The sequence below is a fragment of the Gastrolobium bilobum genome, unplaced genomic scaffold (assembly GCF_033153095.1).
Source record: "Gastrolobium bilobum isolate Gb01-03AN ecotype WA unplaced genomic scaffold, APGP_CSIRO_Gbil_v1 utg5539, whole genome shotgun sequence".
Classification (NCBI taxonomy): domain Eukaryota; kingdom Viridiplantae; phylum Streptophyta; class Magnoliopsida; order Fabales; family Fabaceae; genus Gastrolobium; species Gastrolobium bilobum.
The window spans coordinates 180,842-204,746 of record NW_026896577.1 but is presented as its reverse complement, the minus strand read 5'-3'; the positions used below and the strand labels follow the sequence as shown (position 1 = coordinate 204,746).

The 23,905-nt window shown below is 35.0% G+C and overlaps 4 protein-coding genes across 4 annotated transcripts; 1 reads left to right on the top strand and 3 right to left on the bottom strand.

Moving 5' to 3' along the window:
- The first annotated feature begins 246 nt into the window (after positions 1-246).
- LOC133300692 (RNA demethylase ALKBH10B) lies at positions 247-5,788 on the top strand. Its single transcript, XM_061500266.1, has 7 exons — positions 247-885; positions 2,542-2,672; positions 2,775-2,892; positions 3,303-3,404; positions 3,574-3,689; positions 3,815-3,969; positions 4,848-5,788. Exons 1-7 carry the CDS (start codon positions 405-407, stop codon positions 5,323-5,325), a joined length of 1,581 nt encoding a protein of 526 aa, XP_061356250.1. The 5' UTR covers positions 247-404; the 3' UTR covers positions 5,326-5,788.
- A 3,431-nt stretch (positions 5,789-9,219) lies between these two features.
- On the bottom strand, positions 9,220-10,922 carry LOC133300691 (uncharacterized). Its single transcript, XM_061500265.1, has one exon. It carries the CDS (start codon positions 10,878-10,880, stop codon positions 9,432-9,434), a length of 1,449 nt encoding a protein of 482 aa, XP_061356249.1. The 5' UTR covers positions 10,881-10,922; the 3' UTR covers positions 9,220-9,431.
- Positions 10,923-12,890: 1,968 nt separating this feature from the next.
- On the bottom strand, positions 12,891-13,985 carry LOC133300693 (probable galacturonosyltransferase-like 4). Its single transcript, XM_061500267.1, has one exon. It carries the CDS (start codon positions 13,983-13,985, stop codon positions 12,891-12,893), a length of 1,095 nt encoding a protein of 364 aa, XP_061356251.1.
- A 3,627-nt stretch (positions 13,986-17,612) lies between these two features.
- Positions 17,613-21,094, bottom strand: LOC133300695 (auxin-binding protein T85). The gene is made up of 5 exons (XM_061500269.1): positions 20,933-21,094; positions 20,273-20,379; positions 19,627-19,830; positions 18,593-18,660; positions 17,613-17,859 (listed from the first exon to the last, which is right to left on the bottom strand). The coding sequence occupies exons 1-5, from the start codon at positions 21,021-21,023 to the stop codon at positions 17,754-17,756; spliced, it is 576 nt and encodes a 191-aa protein (XP_061356253.1). The 5' UTR covers positions 21,024-21,094; the 3' UTR covers positions 17,613-17,753.
- Between the last annotated feature and the right edge of the window lie 2,811 nt (positions 21,095-23,905).

Here is a 23,905-nt window from a genome sequence, read left to right as displayed (position 1 = left end):
ACAATACGTCAACTTTTCCCTAATCATACAGTTTTTCCTATATCATTATTTATTTATTATCTTATACTTAGTATGTTTTTTTCTAAAAATAAAATAAGAATTTGATGGTAGGCTCGTCCAATGGTGTGTGATAGCGCCACGTTAAGTGGGGAAGGAACCTGTAGGGAAGAGGCACACCATTGCATAATAAGGAAGTGCGAGGAGCTTCGTATACATACACATATATTTAATCTCAGTCTTAAACCCCTTTCTCTCATTGTTTTTTGTGACCATTTTTTTCATTCCAAAGTGTGACAAACTCAAAACCAAAACCAAAACCAAAACGAAACCTCCGAATTCGAAAGCGAGATTTCGGCCGAACACCATTGTGTCCCGATATCTCGGATCACTCTGAAACATCATCAATGGCGGCAGGCCAAACTGCATCATCCACCGCCGATCGAGCTCCGGTGGGACCCACAGTGGTGCCACTCCAACCACCTCCCCCTGTGTTAGTCTCCGACTCCTTCGCCAAGGACGCCATCTTAGCCTGGTTTCGCGGCGAGTTCGCCGCCGCTAACGCCATCATTGACGCCCTCTGTGCTCATCTCTCACAACTCAACTCCGCCTCCGATTACGACTCCGTCTTCGCCGCCATCCACCGCCGCAGGCTCAACTGGATCCCCATCCTCCAGATGCAGAAGTACCACTCCATCGCCGACGTCTCCCTCGAGCTCCGCAGAGTCGCCGAGAAGAAAACGCCCTCGCCGACGACGGAGGCCGACGAAAACGCCGACAACGAGGCTGTCGAGACCGAACAGAAAACGGTGACGGAAAGTGTGGGAAATGATGAAGCTGCTGAACACGAGGAGTATGATTCCCCAGAGAGCGAGATTACTGATTCAGGTAAATCACAGAGTGAAACTCTTTTTCTTTTCTTTTTTTCCTTTCAAAGTTTCGATAATTGTTAGTTGTTAAAGCTTCGATCTTTTTTTGCTTTCCTCACATTCTATGGTTCGTTGTTAAGTAATTTGATCTTTCTTTTGTTTTTTTTAACTCTCTTACGGATTGTTGTTCTTTTCGTTTTCATTCAAAACGCAAGGTAGCAGAAGAGAAGTTCCGATTCTGTTTTTCACTGGGAATTCTCAGATTTCTTATAATTAATGGAAGAAATTTTTTTTATTTTATTTTATTGATAATAATAAAGAATTTCTCTTTTTTTTACTGAGATAAAGGACGAAACTTTACATGTATTTCTTCAAAAGAGCAAATCATTATTTGTTTATTTTTTTTCTTCCTTGATTCTTGTTTTATTAAAAAGAAAATTATTTATGTGATGTTTCCAGAAGAAATGGAAACAAGCGATATTTGCCATCAAATCCGATGTGTAAATTTTGTTTTTAGTCAAACTTCTGTTGCGCAATAATAGATTTCGTTGATCTAACATTTTGCCCGTTTTAATTTTGACTACGGTTCCATTTCATGATTTTTAGGTAAAGGAAAACCATGTTAAATTTTTTGTTTGTATTCGATGCTTTCGTTTTAATGGAAGTAGTGATGATATTAAAGTAAACAAAATTATTGCACGCAGGGCATGTGGTTCATAATTTTCTTTTTTTCTTAAATATTTAAGTAGGGTTTACAGTTTATTGAACAGCGAGGCACGAGAAAAGGTTGTTGGGGTTCGATCAGTGTTCCGGTTAGTTAGAAGCGCGACAAATACCATAAAATTAAGGTTGATGCTATAGATCTAGAAATGTGTGCAATGATTTTTTTTACAGGCAGTGGGACCATCAGAGGCGACTGCATGATGCTGTCGTTGGCGTCACTTGGGTTCGGATTCGGGTTCGGGTAGGCAGGTTTTGACAATTTGGGTGCCCATCCCGGTTGGGTGAGGGATCCGAATCCGATTAATGATTCATGATTAGGTGAATTGTAAGCAAGAAATATTAGTAATTAAATTTTTTATTATTAAATAAGATTTTATATTAAATTTACTATTAAAAGGTGGACATACGTTTTTTTTAATGACATTTTATTTAGTAATAAAAAAATGTTTTAAAATGATAATATTAGTATAGGAAGAAAAAATAGGAAAAGAAAACATGTTGGTTCAAGCAACAGAAGATAAAATTTTCTGCATTAATTGGGAACTCGGAATTTTCTCATCAAATCGGTTTTCAGAGTCTTCACACTAGCCTACCCCTTTTGGCACTATATAGTGGACTCACATTGGTGGTTGACGCCAACGAATAACGACTTTGTCGGAAGAAGACAAGTGTTTCCCAACAATCACACTGTCAAGTGTTACATTGTGAAATTTCTGTTAACATACTCATCTAATGCTGTAAACAGTAACCAGGGTTAACTAAATCATTATAATAGAAGTATAAATTAAATGGGCATAAGTGGGAGTAGCTAACGAATACGTTACCTTTCTAAGTGAAGTGCACTCAAATATCTTTTTAATTTTGTGAATTTAATGCTTAGGATGGAAATGTGATGTCTTTTACTAAGTATTAAAATTTGTATGGATTTTTATTTTTTTGGTTTCATGAGCAGGATCTCAAGAAATGCAGGCTAGTTCGATGAACATTAATATATGTTCCAATCATGAGGAATGTGAAGGACGTTCTTCACAGTTTAAGTTGACAAAAGGTTTCACAGCAAAGGAGTCGGTGAAGGGGCATATGGTAAGTTCTTTTATTTCACAAACTAAAAATACATTCTAGTACTAGTTTATGCTTTCAGAGACAACAGGCTTTTGCTGATTAACTGCTGATTGAAATTGGCAGGTGAATGTTGTGAAGGGATTGAAGTTATATGAGGATATTTTCACTGATTCAGAACTCTGCAAGCTGACAGATTTTGTGAATGAGATCCATACTGCTGGCCAGAATGGGGAACTGTCGGGTAAACTACCATTTACCTTTATATTTATTATTTCATTATACTTTCGATGTTCTTATTTGTTTGGACAATTACATCTATGGCAGCTCCAGCTTATTTGTGGTGTTATGTGATAACTTTTTTAAGTAATCGACAGCCTTTCAATTTAATTATTAATAAAATCAATATAGTAAGTACATGCAATATCAGGTTCTATAATATCCTTAATGATGAATCGAATATTCTTAGACTTATACTACTATCTCTCTTGATATTGTTGTGGCTATTTTCCATTTTCATCCATGTATTTGTTTGAACTTTCAAGTCTTTGTCGGCAATCACGTGACTTGTTTAAGCACTGATAATGACTTTTGCAAGCGTCTTATTGTCTACATTCTTTAAAATGCTAACCGAATCTTCTTTTATCCGTTTAGGTGAAACTTTTATACTATTCAACAAACAAATGAAGGGAAACAAGAGAGAGCTGATTCAGCTGGGTGTTCCAATATTTGGACAGATACAGGAGGACGCAAAAAGTGAGAAAAAAAATTATTAAAATAAATTGTGATACTATTTAATAGTTTTACTTTACCTTAACAAAAAATGTAATTTGGTTCTTTTGATTCAAGATATTGCCATAAATGAGTCTAAACAATAGACATGCTCTGTAATTATGTTTTTCATTTTTTTTATTTTTGTTTACAGCCAATATTGAGCCAATTCCAGCTCTTCTCCAAGGTGTCATTGATCACCTTATTCAATGGCATTTACTTCCAGAGTACAAAAGACCAAATGGTTGTATCATCAACTTTTTTGAAGAGGTAAATATTGCATCCTTTCCCGCTTACTTAAGTTCTACCTGGTATTAATCAAATAGGTACTATAATCATTCGTAGTGTGCAATGAAATAACCATTGAGCAATACTAAACAATTTTGTATTTTTAGGGTGAGTTTTCTCAGCCATTCCTGAAACCACCGCATCTGGATCAACCTGTGTCCACTCTTCTTCTCTCTGAATCAACTATGGCTTTTGGACGTATCCTTATGAGTGAAAATGATGGAAACTACAAGGGGCAACTCATGCTCTCATTGAAGAAGGGGTACATATTAAAGAACTTATAATCTTTGCAGTCCTAATCTTCCATTAATTAATTAAGATTCTAGTCACAATGCTGGATACAAAGGAAGAAGTACCTTCAACATTTATAGGACGGCATGTAAGTGAATAATGTGAAGTGCTAGTATTTTAGAGGATGCAACTATATGTTCATATAACACGCATATCATTGTGTTGGATTGCTTATCTGCTTTTTCTTTTTTCTCGAATAACAGACAATCTTGCAGGCACTCAAGGGATGGACAAAAACAGATTGTTTGTGTCCTGGAAATATCAATTGCTAGATTGCAGTTGAATTGACACCTAGTTTAGTTTTTCAATATTATCACAAGGGTCCCATTAGTTTTTCATACACACACACAGATACACACACACACCTTATGCAGCAGATAGTAACTTCATTACCAAAGTTGCACACACACGCACATATATATACACACACACATTACCAAAGTAGCTTCTTGTTCTAAGTTTAAGCATCATATTCTTCAATACTAATTGTCTGAGCTGCTGAGATATTCTAAAGTAATGTTAGATGTGACTGTAACATTTTACTGTGTGTCTATGGCCTCAGGCCATATTCGTTGTGTTGAGCATTTGGTTCCAACATCCTATTAAGGGCTGCATCCAGATGTACTGATAGGATTGGCACATGTAGCATAACTTTATCTCCTTTGCTATTTTATTATTGTTATTATTATTATTATTATCATCAAGAGAAAATGCATTTCTTTTGGTACGTAAAATTGTAAGGTAGGATGTGTCTTGTGCAAGGAAATTGAGCTTATCATATACGGTACTACTTATCTTTTTAAACTCATGAGTAACAACATGTAATGACGAAACACCTTTACTTTGCAGGGCTCTATTAGTGATGAGAGGAAACAGTGCTGACATGGCAAGGCATGTAATGTGTCCATCCCCTAACAGAAGGGTGAGCATCACCTTCTTTAGAGTTAGGCCAGACTCCAATCAATGCCAATCACCAACTCCTACCATGACAAGTGCCATGGCTATGTGGCAACCAGGCATTGCTAGCCCATATGCTTTGTCAAATGGTGCTCTAAGTGGCTATGAGGGTATGGACATGATGCCCAAATGGGGAATGCTTCGAAGCCCAATGGTGATGCTAACACCTATGCGTCCTATGGTATTGAACCCCCGCAAACTTGGTGGTGGTGGGACTGGGGTTTTCTTGCCATGGAATGTGCCAACTAGAAAACCTGCAAAGCATCTTCCACCACGTGCCCAAAGAGAAAGGCTTCTTGCATTACCTTCACCTGTTGAACCACACATGGGAGAGTCCACTTCCGAACCCAGCATTTGTGTTGAAGGATAAGAATCAATTTAGTTCGGACTTCTGAAGCAGCATTGGGTTCAGAGAAATGTGAATCAAGAAAGGAAGCTTTCACGCCGTCTCAGCTGTTTGCTCTTACACTTTGGAGCATTTTATTTTGTTGTACAAACCGGGCCCAATCCAGCTGCTGCCAGAGAAGTTTGGTTCATTCATTTTTATATTTATTTTTACTTTTCACCCTTTCTCCCATCCCACTTTTTTACCTCTTAGATTAGATTGATGTGGTGTTCATAACGGTTTTTTTTTTTTTATGTTTTCCAATCACGATAAGAGCTTTAGTAGAGTAGCTAAGCTTTCAAATTTGAAGAGTGTGAATTATCTCTGACGGTAGCATTTTGTAAGAGTGACATTTCATGTTAATCATCTTTTTAGACAAATCAAATCGTCACCAGGATGCATAGTTTATGATCCTCTACTTAATATGCCGTTGTTATATTGCAAGGTCTGTCTCTGTTGTGGATTGTTTTAATTATATTTTAGACTTGTGTAGATAATTGGCCATGTGTGATCTCTTAAAGATGATTAAATGTGAATTTCTTACTTGGAACTATTATGTCTGTTTCTGAATTTGCTAGATATTATCTATTGTGAATGCCCATATAAACTACACCTCGTTATAGCAGTCCAATCTTTGCATGCAGTTGAAAGGTTGGACTTTGTGGAACTTACGGGCTTATATCTTTTTCTCATTTGATTTTAGCCACTTGCTGATTTTTGAAAAGGACCGCAGAAAATTCATTGGAGTGTTATCAGACTCAGCTCCAACCGGCTAGTTGGATCTGAAACTCGGCGAACCCATCATTGGGTTTGTTTGAGTTAAGTGCTGGATCCGGCACGAATCGGACTGACTCAAAACCGGTGATCTAGTTGGGTCATGAAAATCGAGGAGTCATACATTTAAAAAAAAAAAACCAAAAACCAAAGTTGTGTCTCATCTTGTCTGAAAAAAGTGTTGAACTCCTTTCAAAAACTTTTGTAATTTTATTTGCTAGTAGCATATTCTCCTACAATGACCTCAAATTTCAATTTTGAGAACTGAAGCATTAGATCCCCAGCAACGGGCCAAATTTGAGCTGAGTTGTCGAACTCACTTAAATTACTAGGTAATAAAATTTGTAATATAAAGATAAACCTGGATCGTCTCTTAAAAAATTACAAGGGTCTAAATCGCTGATTAAAACATGAGGTTTTGTTTGAATTCAATTAAAATAAATAGTGTAAAAACAAGATTTTTAAATTAAAAGACAACCAGTCCATAATTGGGATTCTTAAGACATTCTTCATTGAATGAATAATTATCAATTTCGTGGTTGACCCTAAACAAATCAGAATCCTTGCATTTGTTTATAAACTCCTATCTAGACGATCGCCTAGTATTTGGTCGAATGCGGCGCGTCTACAATTTCGACCGCAGAGTATCAGCCAATTCAACTTGAGGTCATTGGTTTAATCAACATAACCATTAAATCTAACAGTTAATCTCTTCCCAATAACGCAATTGTGCAGCTCGAATTCGACATCCACAATCGTGTGATGTCTAGTTCGAATTGGGAAGGGAAACAAATTTGATCAAGGGAAGCGTATGTCCTCTGGATTCAAACTTGGAATCCTCAACCCTTGAGTTGATTATGGAAAGCTTAGCCTAGCATGGCTAAGATAAACATAATTAAAAATTGAAAAGAAGGAGAATTAAGAAGATGATGAAGAACAAAAACGTCAAATTGAGTTCTTGTCCAAAGTTGTCGATCATACAACTCTCAAACGAAGACTGCCGAAAAGTTTCATAAACTTGCCCTTTTAACCCACATCCAAATCGGGTAGGGCTCCACTAAATTTGGCCTATAATAATAACAATAAAACAGAAATAAAACTGCAGTAATGGCCTTGGACCTTGTATACATTAGGTTCAAACTTACAACTTAAGTCCACTTAAATAACTAAATTTTCAAAATCACGTGTCTGACTTGGGCTACAACTTCGACCATCTTCTTGTATGAATTGGGCTTTCATGTCTGCATAACATTTGTATCCCTCTTAATTATTTACAAAATGAGACAAGAATGGGATTAATCGGACACCTATAGCAAGAGTTATTATCAAAATACCGCAACAACGTAAATCTGGAATTTTAGGACAAAAACGAATTAAACCCAATAAAAAAACCTAAAATCCAATTTAGCCCAAAAGACCATTATTTTCTCACCAAATAATTCTAAAAATACTAATTAAGAGTAACAAATAAATGTAATAAAATATCAATTATCAACAGTAAATTAAGAGAAGATGACATATTGATTCCTGGGAAGAGTTGTTGGTAAATGTCTTATATTATTAAACATGGTTAATTGAGAATACTTGGTAGAATTATATATGGTTATCTGATACTTGAATTTTATTTTATCTTTGTTTATTTCTCTTACAATATATTGTATGTGGTTACTATATGGGGGCGTTTGGTAGAGGAGAAAATTTTTTCTACTTGGGAAACTCAATCACTAGGAATATAATGGCAAAGTAAGTTTTCTGGGAAAGTTAAAAAAATTGTTTGGTAGGTCAAAATAATGCCGAAAAAATTGGTTTAAGTGTCCAAATATTTGCAACCCAATTTTGGGTTTGCCCAGCAAAATCAAAATATCACCCTCTATTCTCAAGTGGTGATTTGGATACAATTTTACACACAATGTCATATTCCAATGCAAATTAGAACCGTAGGCAAATTTTTTCCAAACTCCTATCAAACATGGTCTTCTTTGAATCCCATATGCACTTTCCCAAGCAACAAAATAAAACTCCCCTACCAAACATCTCATATATGACTTTTTTTTATCCCTACAAAAATTGTATATGCTTGCAGTCCAGTATAACAATATTTTACATGTATTTGAATATTTTACGAATTTTTATGTATAAAATATAAGTTTTATATATTAACCTGGGTTATGCAGTTCAACCGATAACCCACCGATTGAATTAGTGACCCAATAACCAATACCTAAACCAGGTCAATGACCGATTCGGTTCTGATAACAACATTAATTCATTCTGTCTTGATTTGTTTATTCATCTTGTATCTATATATAGTGAGCATAAATCAAGTTTCTTAAAGGAGTGTATATTCTGATTAGAACGTACATACCTAATAAGCGGGTACCATCCAATGTATATTGAGCAAATCCATCAAAGCCAATTGTATGCTAGAAATATACACAACTATATCGGTTTTATATATTCCTTACAGCTCACCACATGTGGCAGGGTGCTGTCAGATTCACACGGGTAAAACCATGACACAGAAAAATTAGATGCTAGATCAGATTACGGTTTCTTCCAGGGTAAACTATACCATAAAGAGTAGAGAATCTGCTTCAACCATAAGAGGGAATTTCAACTACAACTCATAAAGCTGTTTGAGTAAATAGAACTCAAAATGCAACCAGAACTCACGAGACATGCTACTAGCTCTTCAACATAAGATATCTAACTTCAAAATTTAGTTAGCATTCCCAAACTATGCTCAGTGCCTGACTTTATGTATACAGAGGGTTAATTGTTCTATTATTTTATTTTATGCAATATGAAACATAGCTTGATGACATTGTTAGAGAAAACATTTCTTTAAAACAAATTAGATACTAGATGAAAAGGTTAGTCAAAATAGAACGTTATCCATGAAGGAGCTATATCCAATTGATTACGAAATGGATGGAAAATGGAATTATGGATTTGCTGGTTATCCATAATTGTTTCTAATTCGTAAGTTAAATAAGTTATCAAGTAAAAGAAAGTGCAACTGAGGCAGACGAGAGCACCTACTAAAGGGAGGAAAAAAACAGGGGATGGTAAATATATCTGATTTGAGGTCACCATATACTGATGTATAAATATCCAAAAACAATGCACAAAATAAATAAAAAGAGATATTAATATGAAAACAGTTGCTTTTCATGCGTTTTAGGTATAGAACAGATAACAATACTACTTCTATCCCAATTTACAAAAATATCAAATCAAAGGCAAATTTCTTTTTGACAAAATGAAACTTAAACGTAGATTTTTGTTAATAATCAGAACCAAATGCATCAAATTTGTCAAGCCTTAGCTGGCTCATCATCATCTTCAATGTCCCAACTCAAGTCTTCCTCTTCTTCTGCAGTACTAAGGCGCTTCCGCAAATCAACTTTGCTTGTGCTACCACTCTGAGTTGCTTTCTTTTCATCAACACTGCTAAGATCCTCAATCTCATCCCACTCAAGGTCCTCCTCCTCCTCCTCAACATTTGCTGAGTGCTGACTTTCAACCAGTGAAGATTCATTATTTTTACTAGAAGATTTGTCATCCCCAGTCTTTCTTTCCGTTATCACCTTCTCATCAGATTCAGCTGCAGAATCACTTTTGTTCACAGCATGGTCCACTTGTGACTTTGATGCTTTATCAACACCTGCCTCCTCAACAGTTTCCTTACTTCCATCAACCATCTCATCAACAGCTTCAGATTTCTCAGCTTGTGATTCCTCAACAGACTTATCCATCTTGTTTTCAAGTTCCTTACTTTGCAATAAATTGTCTCTCCTTTCTACTTTAGACTCCTCTTCGCCAGAATGCTGCACCACTTCCACATTCGATCTCTTTGTTACCCCATCATTGCTAACACCAGAGCTATCAATTTGCAACTGGGTATCTACCCCTTTTCCCATATTTTCACCACCAACCTCCTTATTGATCATAAGCTCAGGTTTACCTTCACCTTCATACTCCTTCTCATTATCATCTTCAACATCCCAACTCAACTCCTCCTCCTCCTCTTCCTTGGTCATTCTCCTCACAAGCCTAACCCTTACATCCTCAGCTTCCTTGAGCTTATAAACCTTATAATAATACCTACACCAGAAAGTTTCATGATCCACAGTGTTTGGAACAAGCCTTTTGTAAACACTCTCCATATCATCACTCTCTCTGAAAAAACCCTCCATTTCATCACTTTTCCCATCCAAGGAAAACCCTAATTTCCACTTGTTAAACTCATCCAAATCCTCAGGGCCCTCGGAGTAAGTGCTAACATCACCCTGAATGGTGCGAACATGTGCATCAAACCTACTATACCGCTTCGAATTCAAGCTCCCTTCGCTACCGTTCGTGTGCCTGCGATTGCTGCTATCCGAATCAGAATCGAGATCGACGGCGAGGATGGCGTCCTTACCTTGAGATATGATCTGAGCCGTCCCTTTGACGACGGTGTTTCCGAACTCGTCAATGGCGTGACCCACCGTCCCAAGAGAACCCTGAGCAACCTCTATCTCCTTCTTGAAACCGGTGCCGAATTCGTGCAGATCCCGACGGTAAGTCTCGATTATTGATTCCGATTTCGATGTCAAGGTTTTGATCAGGCCACCGAAGTTCCAACCGTCGGCATCGCCGGAATCGTCGCTGGTCGATCGGGGCTCCGTTGACGAGGAATCGGGACCCGGATCTTTGTTGGACCCGGATCCTGATTCAGAAGGATCTGGATCGTCCAAGAAAACGGATTTGAAGAAATTCATGAGGAAACACTCTTGAGAATTCTGACTTGCTGAGGACAGAGAGATTGGAGTAAGCAGCAAGTGAGCTAAAGGGCGCGTGGTGTTAACATTAATACATTATCTGATTTTGATTTTTGAAGTTTAAATAATGTTTAAATACTTGTGAAATGTTGTATTTATAAATATTTGATTTATAAATAACAGTTTAAAATTTTAAATAATGTGTGTATGCTCCAAAATATATAATTGAATTTGTAAGAATTTGTAAATAAATATTTATAAATATAATTCTTCTTTGAATACTTTGTTATCAAAACAATTCTAAGTTCTAAAATAAAAAGTACAATTAGCTTATACTGTTATACTTCACATATATAATCAAAAAGTAGGATATTTATATTATTTTATTATTATTATTATTATCAGTCTACTACCATTTTAATATAATTATATATTTTGGAAATTATATTAAAAAAAATATTCTTTCTTCATAAACTTTTTAGAAATTATCAACTAAAAAGTGAAATTCAATGATGATTAGAATGATAATAAAAAAAATTAATATTAAGAATATTGTACCTCTATAATTAAAGGAAAATAATAATTTTATGTTGCATAAAATTATTATCTTATGCAATAAAAATAATTTATTGAGAGCCACTACTTAAAAAAAAATAAAAAAAAAGTTGGTGCTGTTATCGAAGTGTAGGCAAGAAGCAATTGTTGTCTATTTAAAAGAAGAATAACATTGCCCATAATTAAAATTATTCCTGAAGTAAGTGATATAATAATAGTAAACTTAATAGTTAGTATCCTTTTACCAAACTGATAAATATCAAAATAAAAACTTTTCTTTGTTAGATTATACTCCACCCATTTTTAACGAATATGATATATTTGACATTTTACCAATATTGATGGGTATCAACATTGAAAGTTTTGACAACAGTCACTTCATCTCCATAAATTTGTCAACGATAAAGTATTGGATTCGAGTTACGATCAAGCACGAAATAACATGATTATAAGGTTATAAACATAATTATAGCTTTGCGTGGATAATGGATTCGAGTTAGGATCAAACACGAAATAACACGATTATAAGGTTATAAACATAATTATAGCTTTGCATGGATAATTTTTTCGAGGTAGGTTATATTTCTAAAAATTTTATTTACAAACTATATTATATATTCTGGTGAGTACATATAAATATTTGTACTCCCAAAATACATAATATAATTTATAAGAGTTTATAAACAAAAAAATTTATAAATATAATCCTTCTTAATTTTTGGCATCAATTTTATAGACAATCACTATAAATTACATGCACATATTCAATCAAAAATATAAAATGAAACGGCAAAATCTTCTAACAGCATTTGAGCTGTGGATAAAATGTACAAAATCTATCAGGTATTAAGAAAAATATTAAAATTCATAGATATCATCATTTTTCAGGGATACTTAAATTTGGACGAGGTTCATCGATCCGGCAACTAGTCACTGATGCAAATGATACCATCATCCACAACCAATCCCCAAGGAATGTACTTATTCAATCCAAAAAAAAAACCCAGAAAATATAATAACATAAAACACATAACCGACACCGCTCCAAGCATTGTACTTCCCAAAGCCCGGTCTTTCCCTTTTCTTCCACGCCAAACTTCAACAAGCTTATGCATTTGTTATTACTCCCTTCCCTTTGTGACAACACACTTTCAACCAAGTCTTATCAATCTAATTTGGCAACCTTTTCCCCCTCATCAAATTCTCAAAGGAACAAAATAGAAAATAAAATTAAAAAGAATGAAGTTTTAATTTTAACAATAGGTTATTGGTATACTTGCCTCTTTTGTTGTTTTAATTTCTTCCCTCCCCTCTCAAATTAAACTCTCACTTGATTTTTTTTATTTTTTTTATTTTATTTAATTTGCCAGCCTTCCCAATGACCCATGTGATGTGATGCTCCTTACCACCCATACCCATCCAACATCCCCATATATATTGTGTTGTGTCCATTATTCATTCTTCCAAAGAATGTGTATTTGGACGATAGAGATCATATGGTGCCCATAGATGATCAACAGAGCATGGCTTCCTTGAATCCAACCTCAACCAAGGCTTGCCTTTACCACTCCAATGAAGCAAACTAATAGGCCCAGGATGCAGGCACCTACACTTGCCTTCAAGATTGTCCCCTCCCAACCCATGTTGGTTCCACCTATGATCCACACTCTTCAATTCCCCAGCCAAAACAAGAAGAAAAGGAGGCAAAGATCCTAAATGGTATATCCTCTTTTGCTTCTGCACTGCCATCCACTGTTCCACCATTTGTGTATACTCACCTTCCCTCCATTTTTCCACATCCATTACCATAACCCCTGTGTTAAAATAGCAAGTATTCCTACCCTCAAATGTCTTTGATAGCTTCGGGTCTGACCAGAACAAATCTGTGAAGTACTCAGTGAAATTTGCATGGCAATATTCTGGTGCAGCCAATACCTTGCCCTCCAAGTCAACCTCCCAAAGCTTTGCAATGTCATCAACAACCACAATATCAGAGTCAAGGTATATCACTCTCTTCACATAACCAGGTAGTATATCAGAAAGATAGATTCTTGCATAGTTTAGAGGTTGGTCCAATGCTTGACGAATTGATTTTGAGATTTTCCCTCGCACCCTATTTGATTCAAAACGGTAGATTTTGAACTTGAGGTAAGGGAAGGTTGATCTGATGCTGAAGAACACTTGAGGCTCAAACCTTGCCCAAAGGAAATGGAACTCAACGTTTTCTGGGCATGTTGAATGTTGCAAAATGGAGAGAACAGCAGCTATGGTTCCCCTTAGGTAGTTTGAGTCCAATGTCATGGAAATGTGGATCCTTTCCTCGTTGCATGTGTTCCCATTGCGAAATTCAGGGGCTTCCCTGAAGATAGGGACATCCGGGGCAGGTTTTCGGACAACGTCGAGGTGAATGCCGGCGGTGACGGTGGTGGTGGTGGCGGCAACAACATGGCTGTGGTTGGTTAGGAATGATAATATGAAAAGCAGGAAAGACAGGAGGCCAAGGAATGGGGAGGAATATGGTGGTGGTGAGTTATTCTTCCCAAAGGCCATCCCGTCTACCTTTCTACGTTAATGTTGGAAAATGGGGTTAGTCAAGGAGCCATTGTTGTTGCGTGCGCTGTGGTTTGAGAGATTTTTTGGAGGGAGGTTAGAAATGGTTGTTGTTGTTGGTGGTGGACAGACAAAAGGAAAAAGAGGTTGGTTGGTGAGGTTAATTGTAGGGAAGAGAATGATCCTCGGAGGGAATATATAAAAAGCCTCTCTTAAATTTCTAGTACGTATCAATATCAAGCATGGTTGCCATATTTGTTGCAATTTGGTAGTACTGTCCCAAAATCTTTGTGCAAAATGAATCATCTTTATTTTTAAGAGATCTTCTATATGGTTTCCATATTTTTTGCCTATATTGGAGGGAAATGCTGTCAAATTTTGGTTAACTATTGGTGAATGATAGTTTTTCTCATTAACGATCAATGCAAGTTTTAGTTTTATTTTGAAGAAAAAAACAATCACTTATCACTTTTTTTGGTTTAGTTCCGGTTCACAATGATTTTGATTAAAATGTTTTTAAAACATGCATGAGTAAATCAAATGCTAAAATTTAAGGATCTTGTGCTTTGATCCCTGTCTTTGTTATCCTCTCCATATTTAAGGAAACCGCCCTAAACCTATTAATCATATTTTTATTTTTATTTTTAAAGATATCATAATTACCTCTTTGAGTCGACTAGGCTCTCTTAGTATCTCTATAAACTTCGACTTCCTGAGCTGACTATGAGACTAATCCGAAATATAGGGCAGATCAAGTATAAAGATTTTAAGCCCTCCCAAAAGTGGCATGTGGAAATCGAAATGAAGCTCTTTCCTTTTCAATGTTTAACTCTTATTCACCAACTCAACTATCACTATTTGCTTATTAATCATATTTCTGTTCTATCACTTTCCTCATCAAGGTTAATTTTGGTCTTTCCGGTTTCTGAAACATCATAAACTGGAAATATGTTAGTTGGGCTGCAAGTATTATTTATGACCTGCAAGTATTATTTAAACCTATTAATCATATTTATATGATCTTTCACTTTCCTCATCAAAAAGGGGCTTTTTTACCCTTATAACCCTTTATTATTAATTACTTACCGATTTGACCTTGATTATAAACTATTTCAAAAATTTAACCCCCTCAAAAAACATAACACCAATCTGCCCATGTTTGACCGTTGACCACCAAGCCTACCCGGGTACACCCCTCTCTACCCGGGTATTTTTTGAAAATTTTTGTCTACCCGGATAGGGAGGAGTGTACCCGGGTATTGTTCTTCGTACTTGAGAAATTGCTTGAATTATTTACCCGGGTAGAGAGGGGTGTACCCGGGTAAATTTCGAGAATACAGATATTACTTTGTATTCCATCTATGTGGTGCAGAACTATACATGTTGGTTTCTCACTTTGAAGCTTGTTGGACTCGCTGTGTTCCGAGATTGTCCTGGAAGCTATTCAAACAATTATATGTATATCAATAGAATGGAGCATGTAAATATAAACGAGTCAATTGTTAACACCCCTACTCACAGTGTCCCCTCGAAGAAATTTGGTCATTAACCTATCTATTAGTAACCTATCTATTTTACTATAATTAGTCATATGTGAGATTGGCATTTTGGATATGACGCTCTATAAGAAACACCAAAGATGTGCTCTTTACTTGTTCCCTCTCTCCCTTCAAGAACCTAACCATGCCCGAACACTCGTTCACCACTTCGCCAACCCATCACCGATTTCGTGGATCAAGGGTTACGCCACAAGCTTTCCTCTTCCACCTGTAGATCTGATGTTTAAGAAATTGCAAAAAGAAATTAACCCGGAAACTGAATGCAATAAAGCATCCGTGTTATACTTTACCACTCAACAGGTTATGATTATTTACCCGGGTACACCCCTATCTACCCGGGTACATAATTCAAAAAAATTTCAGATTCAAGAAATATACCCGGGTAGGGAGGAGTGTACCCGGGTAGGTAAAAAATTTCAAAATATACCCGGGTAGGTAGGGGTGTACCCGGGTAGGTAGGGGTGTACCCGGGTAGGCTTCATGGTCAACGGTCAAACAGGGGCAGATTGGTGTTATGTTTTCTGAAGAGGTTAAATTTTTGAAATAGTTTATAAATAGAATTAATTTGGTAATTAATTATTAAAAAAAAAACTATAGTGGTCAAAAAGCCTCAAAAAGGTTTGTACTAGTCCTCGTAAATCATATTAACTCCTTGACGTGATTTTTGTTTCCCATCTTGAGAAAGGGATAATCAGTTACATAAAGTAGCAAAGGGTGGGAAGCGGAGAATTCTTTGAGGTGCTTAAAATACTTGTTAAATACTATGGTTGCTTAAAATTTATCTGGATTATGTTCGCAAGTCTTACACTTGTAACTTAGGGGCGTTTGGTACAGGAGAAAAAAAAAATTTATTGAGAAAATAATTTTGCCAGAATGTAATTGGAAATATTTTATTCCGGATAAGTTACAAAAATGTGTTTGGTTGATCAAAATTTATCCCAGGAATATTTGATTAAGTTTAATGAATTGATGTTTGGTTGACTGTGAAATAGTAATAGGAATGTAGGTTATTTTACAAACATAACCCCACTTTTACTTTTTTTTCAAAATTAGTACACAAAAAGTAGGGTTAATTTGGTCAATATTATTTTAGTTGCTTTTTTACTTTTCCATGCAAAAAATTATCCCACCTAAACTTTGGGTTTTCTAACAACATAACTGTACAACAATTTACACATAGCAACAAAAATCAGGCAAGTTTTTAACCAGGGAAAGATTTGCATTTGTTGCAACCAAACATAACATTTTAATTTTCCATATGAAGTTTTCCAAGGAATTTCAATATAATCTGAGTAACAAACATCCCCTTAATGGATTCATATGGGTTGGGGAACATATTGAAGCCAAAGCTGACGTGGCAACGGATTAAGCGAACCAATTTGATCCACAAGTTTTGCGGCCCAATCAAATTCTGCAAGTCTTGAAGAAGAAGAAGAGCAAAATTACACTGCAATGGAGACAACAAAATACACTGCATGGTTGTTGATGCTGTTAGATAATTTGATTACTGGATACTTTGAGTTTCTATATGACATTGGAAATCATCGAGGAAATTATTAATACCAGCTTTGCTCTTAATTTTGATATACACGACATGCTTCGTTTGGAGTTCTGTTAAGAGAGGCTGAAAGGAGAAGCTCAAATAAAAAAGAAAAGTTAGACCTTGGCATTGCGATTTTGTGGTTATGGAGCAATTTTTATTATTCGTTTGATCTTAGCCAAAAGTATGAATTGTAGATTATGTTTTGCTTAAAAGGGATCAGTATTCAAGGGGGGGAAAGATGAAAAATTTCCTTTATGATTGTAGCAAGTTTTACATCCTGTGTTAAAAAATGTACTCATTTTAAGGCAAATTATATGGTACCTTGAAGGTTTAGCAGTGTTATTGGCCCTTGAATGATTGTTGGACGCATTTAGATCTAGTATCCAATGGTAAAAATAAAAATCTGTATGAGTACCGAAAATTGCTATACCTCCATCCCTTTTAAATAGTCTTTTGTTTGTTTATTTTTCTTTTGCATAATCATCTTGACCAAATTGTGGCACAATTTAAGAAACGGATAAAATATTCAAGTCTTTCCTGATTTAACAGTGATATAATACAAAACAATATGAAACTAACTTCTCAATTTTGAATTTCTAGTTAAGTAAATACTTTACAGCGATTGAAAATCTCAGTGATTAAATATATGTAAAACGTGACTATAAGTCATAGTTCGTCTTTTGGAGGTTCTTGATGACATTGTTCATCCCAGTAGTAGGGGAATTTCAATTTCGCTGCAGTGTGAGGCATGGACCAGTCCTCGTACACAAACCTAGTCAATGACCAAAACATTCATAATGAGTAATTAGAGTGCTAGGAGGAAAAATAAGGACAAACCATGAAAAGAAACAAAGATATTTGCATCGCTGCCCCATAATTAAAAATGTACATCCTGCCAACCGTGTAGAATAATAGAGATGCATTTCTACGCAAAAATATTTAAGAAATCAAAAAAATTTGGGTTGAATCACCAACTAACAACCGTCTCTCACCAGACACATAATAATGGTTGTATATATTTCTCTAACACTAACCAATATGGTGTACTTCAATTCAATCATTAACAGCATAAAAAGAAAAGCTTATGGATTCTTAAACAAACATCACAGTAAACCTCTTCTTTTTGCTTGACTATAGAACAGATTACACAAAGACAATGTGATATGGGCAAAAGAACGCAATTCAGTGAATCCATTTGATATGATTTCTCCATTATTGTATAAAAAACTGCCATTAACATATAAAAAGCATGAGAAGAAAACAACTTAACCTGCGGAAAATGAAAAGCCAAGGTACCATCCCCATTGTATAAAAAAACTGCCATTAATACAAGTGTTTTTGGAAATACCATCTCCTAAGTTACTCGGAAATACGAATGCTTTCACACTAATCAATACGGACAAAGAGCTTCAGCAGTTTGCCATATTTTGAAGAGCCAGGCCAAGAGTTACCACTATCAACTTACAAGTACGAAGATGAAGAGAATGGTAATAGAAGTCACATACACTTTAACCGGTGGACGAGATATTATACCAAGCACTTGTAAATCCTCGTGCCCATTGGTGTTCCAAAGCTGCAATGCAGAGTTATATAAAAATCCACAGGGAACCAGAAAACCTTGAATAAGTAATAAATAATCGAAGAAAAAGTAGGAAATGTATTAACCTATCTAAAGAAATGTACATCATTCATGGGCTAATAATACTCTCTGAAATGTTAACACAATTTTCATTTTTGTTGGGCATGTGTGACTTTTTATATTCTAAACAATCTTATGATACCCTGATTTTCATCGATTTGACACATGGGTTGGAGTATAAACAATGGAGATGGAACTAGGTAGTTCCTAATAAAATCCCAAGAGTTACTTTACTCGACCAACTTGCATTTATTTGGACATCATTTGACACAGCACACAGACCTTTACCAAAACTTGAACTCTTTCAATTAGCTCGTGTTACAGTTTACAGTTTACAACTCTACATGCTAGCCTGTTATATTATCTCAAGTAAAAGTTTCAACGTAAACCCCAACATGTGGTCTCCCTCCCTACACTAAAAGCAGAACTGTCACCAAATAATAAAGACATGCGCTATAGCTTTACTATATCAAGTTATCACTCTCTTCGTTTACTCAGCAACAATGTATCTGCATTAGTCATAGCCATACCATGTTTTACATATCCAAATTTCATATAGCATCCACAACATCTTATCTTTCCCTTTAACAAAGTTTTGATCTGTTGAAAACATATAGTTCCATACTTAATATTGATATTAAAAACGTGTCTACTTCTATTTTTTTTGAGATCAACTCATAACATATAAAAAAAGTCCATACTTGACATTCAAAATTTTATTTATTATTAGTGTGCTTAGGCATACCACATGCATCAAAAGGTGCACCTTAAACCAATCAATTATACTGGAGAAACAATTCACAAGATTGGGTTATAACTTATAAGATATAATTCTTAATTTTTTTTCCAAAAACAAATTAATGCCTGGGAAATCTCACAGTACTTATTCAAATGGCTTACCTGATGAGCATCATTAAGAGGAATATGAAATGTGCTATTTGGAAATATAAAGTGCTCCTGTGGATTTCCAGGGTATTTTCCATGTGAATTTGAAGCAAGATAAAGAGTGCCACTTCCTTTGAGAACGATGAAAACTTCTTCACAGGAATGCCTGTGAATTGGGGTGTGTGTTCCTGGTGAAAATGTTTGAAGCCATACTTCAACCTGTTCCACAAAAGTTTGGAATGTGATAATATATAAACATATTGAACTATCATTGACCACACAGATAGCTGCCAAACAAGATTGAATACACCTTAAAATGAGCAGTTTTGGACTATGAAATATTCTAGTAAAAGCCAGTCTCTTTTAACTAGAAAAAGAACAGTACAACTTCATCAACAACAAATCTTTTGTTCTGATAAACAAAAGGCATAACCATCAAGTATTACACACAATCTGCCGCTCGCCTATTTAACTCCTTTCTTCACATTTACTACTTGAAACCTATCATGTAGGACAATTTGACAGCATGTTTTCTTCAATTTAATATTCTAGTAATAACTAAAATTTATGATTGTCATGTGATATATTTTGTGTCAAATAAAATTATGAACTTGAAATATGTTTAAAGGAAAGAAATGCTCGAAAAAATTAAGTTGGATACCTCTTTCATTCCATGCAAGATTGAACCTGCAACAGTTATGTGTGAGAGACCTGCCCTACCATAGTTATCCTGAGGAATCTCACTGATATTTCTCACCAGTGGTAATCCTGCATATTTATGCAGACATCACCAGAAACATTTTAACAACTTTACTAAAGAAAAAAAAACATAGGGGAATCATCATTTGGTATGGAAAACAAACATCTGGAAGAATAAATGAAGATGAAGATCATGTGGATACGTTACAAACTTAATCTCACTGACCAGTGACCACGCTGCTCGTGATCCTTTTCACACCCAAAAAGGCTTAATAGTAACCAGGGATTCATTATCATTTGTTGTTCTGAAGAATCATATACCCATTTGCGAGAGTCCACCACAGAAGTGCATGCTATTTTTAATGATCAAAATACATAAGACACGAATAATAGATTGAAATTGAATGCTTGAATAGCAAGCACAAGTTGGTCATGATGCTGAGACCAATCATCGAACACATACTATTCACATAAAAATGAGCAACCTATTCACATAAAATGAAACAGAGATGCATTATGAAGTATTTGGTATCAGGAAAAAAAATCAGAATCCAAAAAAATTACAAAGGGAAAAAGAGCATATAAAAGACCAGAAGGCAACATAGTAAGCACAACAACTAACCGGTGACAGAGCACGGAGAAGAAGCTAGTGCGATTGCAAAAAATGGGAATAGGCTGAACAACAACGTCAGACTCACACAACATCCTCCCATCTTCTGACAATTTCCACCAACGTTGTGCACACTACAGACTACAACAGTACAATGGGACAACCACCTCTTACTTCATCCAAGGAATTTCAATTGATTGTTCTGATTTTTTTTATTTCTTAAAGGGGCGTTTGATAAGCGGAGATTCTTCAAAAATATCGAGAATTTGAATTTTTGTTAATTTTAAATTTACGGATATTATTATGAACTGAATATAAAATTTATATTTTTAAAAATTAAGATTCTCGGCTAAAATTTTTTTTTCCTGTATCACACGTGCTCTAAAACTGTTTATTATAGAATTGTTATCCAAATAGGTGTTTTCTTTATTTTTTATTTTAAATTAAAAGTTAAAATACAGAACAAAAATAATTCACTGTTTCTAAAAGTAAAAATAAAAAAAAATTATTAAAGAAGTCTTATTAAATAAGTTTTTTTTTTCTAAAAATTAAAAAATTATTTTTAAAAACAGTATTCGAACAAGGCCATCTCTAAACTCAAATCTCATTACTTACTTTTTCATATCTATTTTAAAAAATAAATAAATAACAACAATAGTTATTAACGGAGGGGTTAAGGACAAAGATATCTTGATCTTGAATTTGTCATATATTTAAAGAGATTGCGAGTCTCCTGTTGCAGGAGATTGTTCTCTTATTCAACATAGACAACACCATGTGGGCCCCATTTAAAAAAAAAATAAAAAATGGCACAAAATTTGATGGGTTTGTAGGAAAGAATATGTCTCTCTAACAACAAAGATAGACATATTCCCTTATATTTAATTGATGTAATATCATCATGTGAAGGGATTACTTATTCCAATTCAAAGTAAATGATAGTTTTTAAAGTGATTTCATGTAATTTATTTTTTTAAACATCATATATTAATTGATTAACAAATTAATAAATAATTTTTCCTAGCATTAAAAAATTATGAATCCATTAACCAATTAATATGATTATTAATAATTGTGGGTTTAGAAGATGTGAAATATCAATTTTGGAATAATATACCCATATTTTTAACCGCACTTTTGGTATATATAACATGTGAAAGGATATTGTGCCTACCTTTTTAAATGTCTATTTTATCTATTTCTCTTCAACACTACTAAATTACAATCTCAACCAATAAAAAGTCCAAATGTCGTAAAGTGAGTGCACTATAACTTCATAGGATATGGCAGCCATACTTGTCTTGTCCACATATGACTGACTTGTGATAAGTACTACATCTACTCCTTAGAATGAGGTCATTCATGAGATGTTGTGCCTCGCTCTATTGCCACAAGAGTTAGAGAGAGGTTATTTACGGATTTCATTTTTAGACCATTATTATGGTCATTGGGTAACGAACGAGGTGATCCAAAGTAGGAGCTACTATACACGCACGCATATCTATTGCACCTTATTGGTGGTTTTTTATTATGTGATAAGTCATCGAATAAGGTCATTGTATGATATGTCCACGTATTTGGATAGAATTTTAAGGATACCGCCACCTATAGTTAGGGATCAACAATACTTGTAGTCGCAAATCTTTTCAAGGAGCTATGTCAAACGAGTAACCCTACTCAAAAGGAAATGGGTGATTGCTTTAAACGGTTGCAGTTATGGGCTTGGACCTTTTCTATCTACTAATACACTACGAGCTTAACCCTTTTTTATAAACAGATTGTTATGTACCCACATATTGGATACCATTTATTGGGTGCAATTGTTTAGTCTTAGATGTTGTTGAGACCTGTAACATCGATTATAACTTTTCACATTGTGGAGTGGCACCAACCAAATAAGGTTACATGCTAGTTTGGGATGCAACATTCAATCCCAAAAGCTATTGGTAAGCTAGATGGCATATACGACCTTACCCTTCGAGGTGAGACATCTGGTACTTGGATTATTAAGCTTAAACCTTTTTTAGAGCGGTAGGAGATGTGACAAATGAGACCCTACTATGGATCCTAATGTTCCTTTTCATTATAACTAGCTCTTCATTTGGATGCTTTCAATTAATATATATGTAATGTAGAATGTCATTCTAAAATGGAGTTATATTATTGGCTACATATACAAATCTAAATAAGATGTATGAATGAATTAAATATAAAAACAGTTATAAATATTTCAATTGTCAACTAATCTTCAACCATGTTTTGATACCTAGAGACTCCTGTTGATGATGCAACTTGAGGGGAGTTATGAACATGGGTCTCCACCTATTATGGATTAGGATCACCATCATATTCACTACCTAACTGATCATCATCCTCCTCAGCAGCTAGAAGGGTGTCTTCATATTTGTCATCCTTATTGCATTTGTCATCTTCGCCAAGCATCTAGGTTGAGTCATCTTCATCCTCCTTCATTAGTCATTAGGATGAAAGATGGTAGAGGTACAAATGGTTATGCATATCTGTCATCATTAACAATATACTGTTTGTTATTAAGATTAAGTGGCTGAATTAGTAACAACAAATTCTCAACACATTCAATGTCCCAGTATAACTCAACGAACCCTTTTGTAGATCTCTTAGTGGATTGATCCTCAAATGCATCTACTATGATATCTACATTGTCATCATCATTAATCTCGATATACGAATGTATTCACCATCATTTGCGTATGATCTAGCCATCAATTGAGAAATAATTTGATATCAACTACCCTAAATTTTGTTGAATTTTCTCATTCATTCCATGATCTCATTACCACATATAATATGCATTGTTCTTTTCTCACCTTTAAACGCATACCTTGAGCTTAGATTGAAGGTGGAATGAAATTCAGAATTCTGAAGGTGATGGGATTATATAATAAAGGGGATAGGGAGTATATACTGTTAGGAATGTGGCTTCCATACTCAAGAGGGGGGTGAATT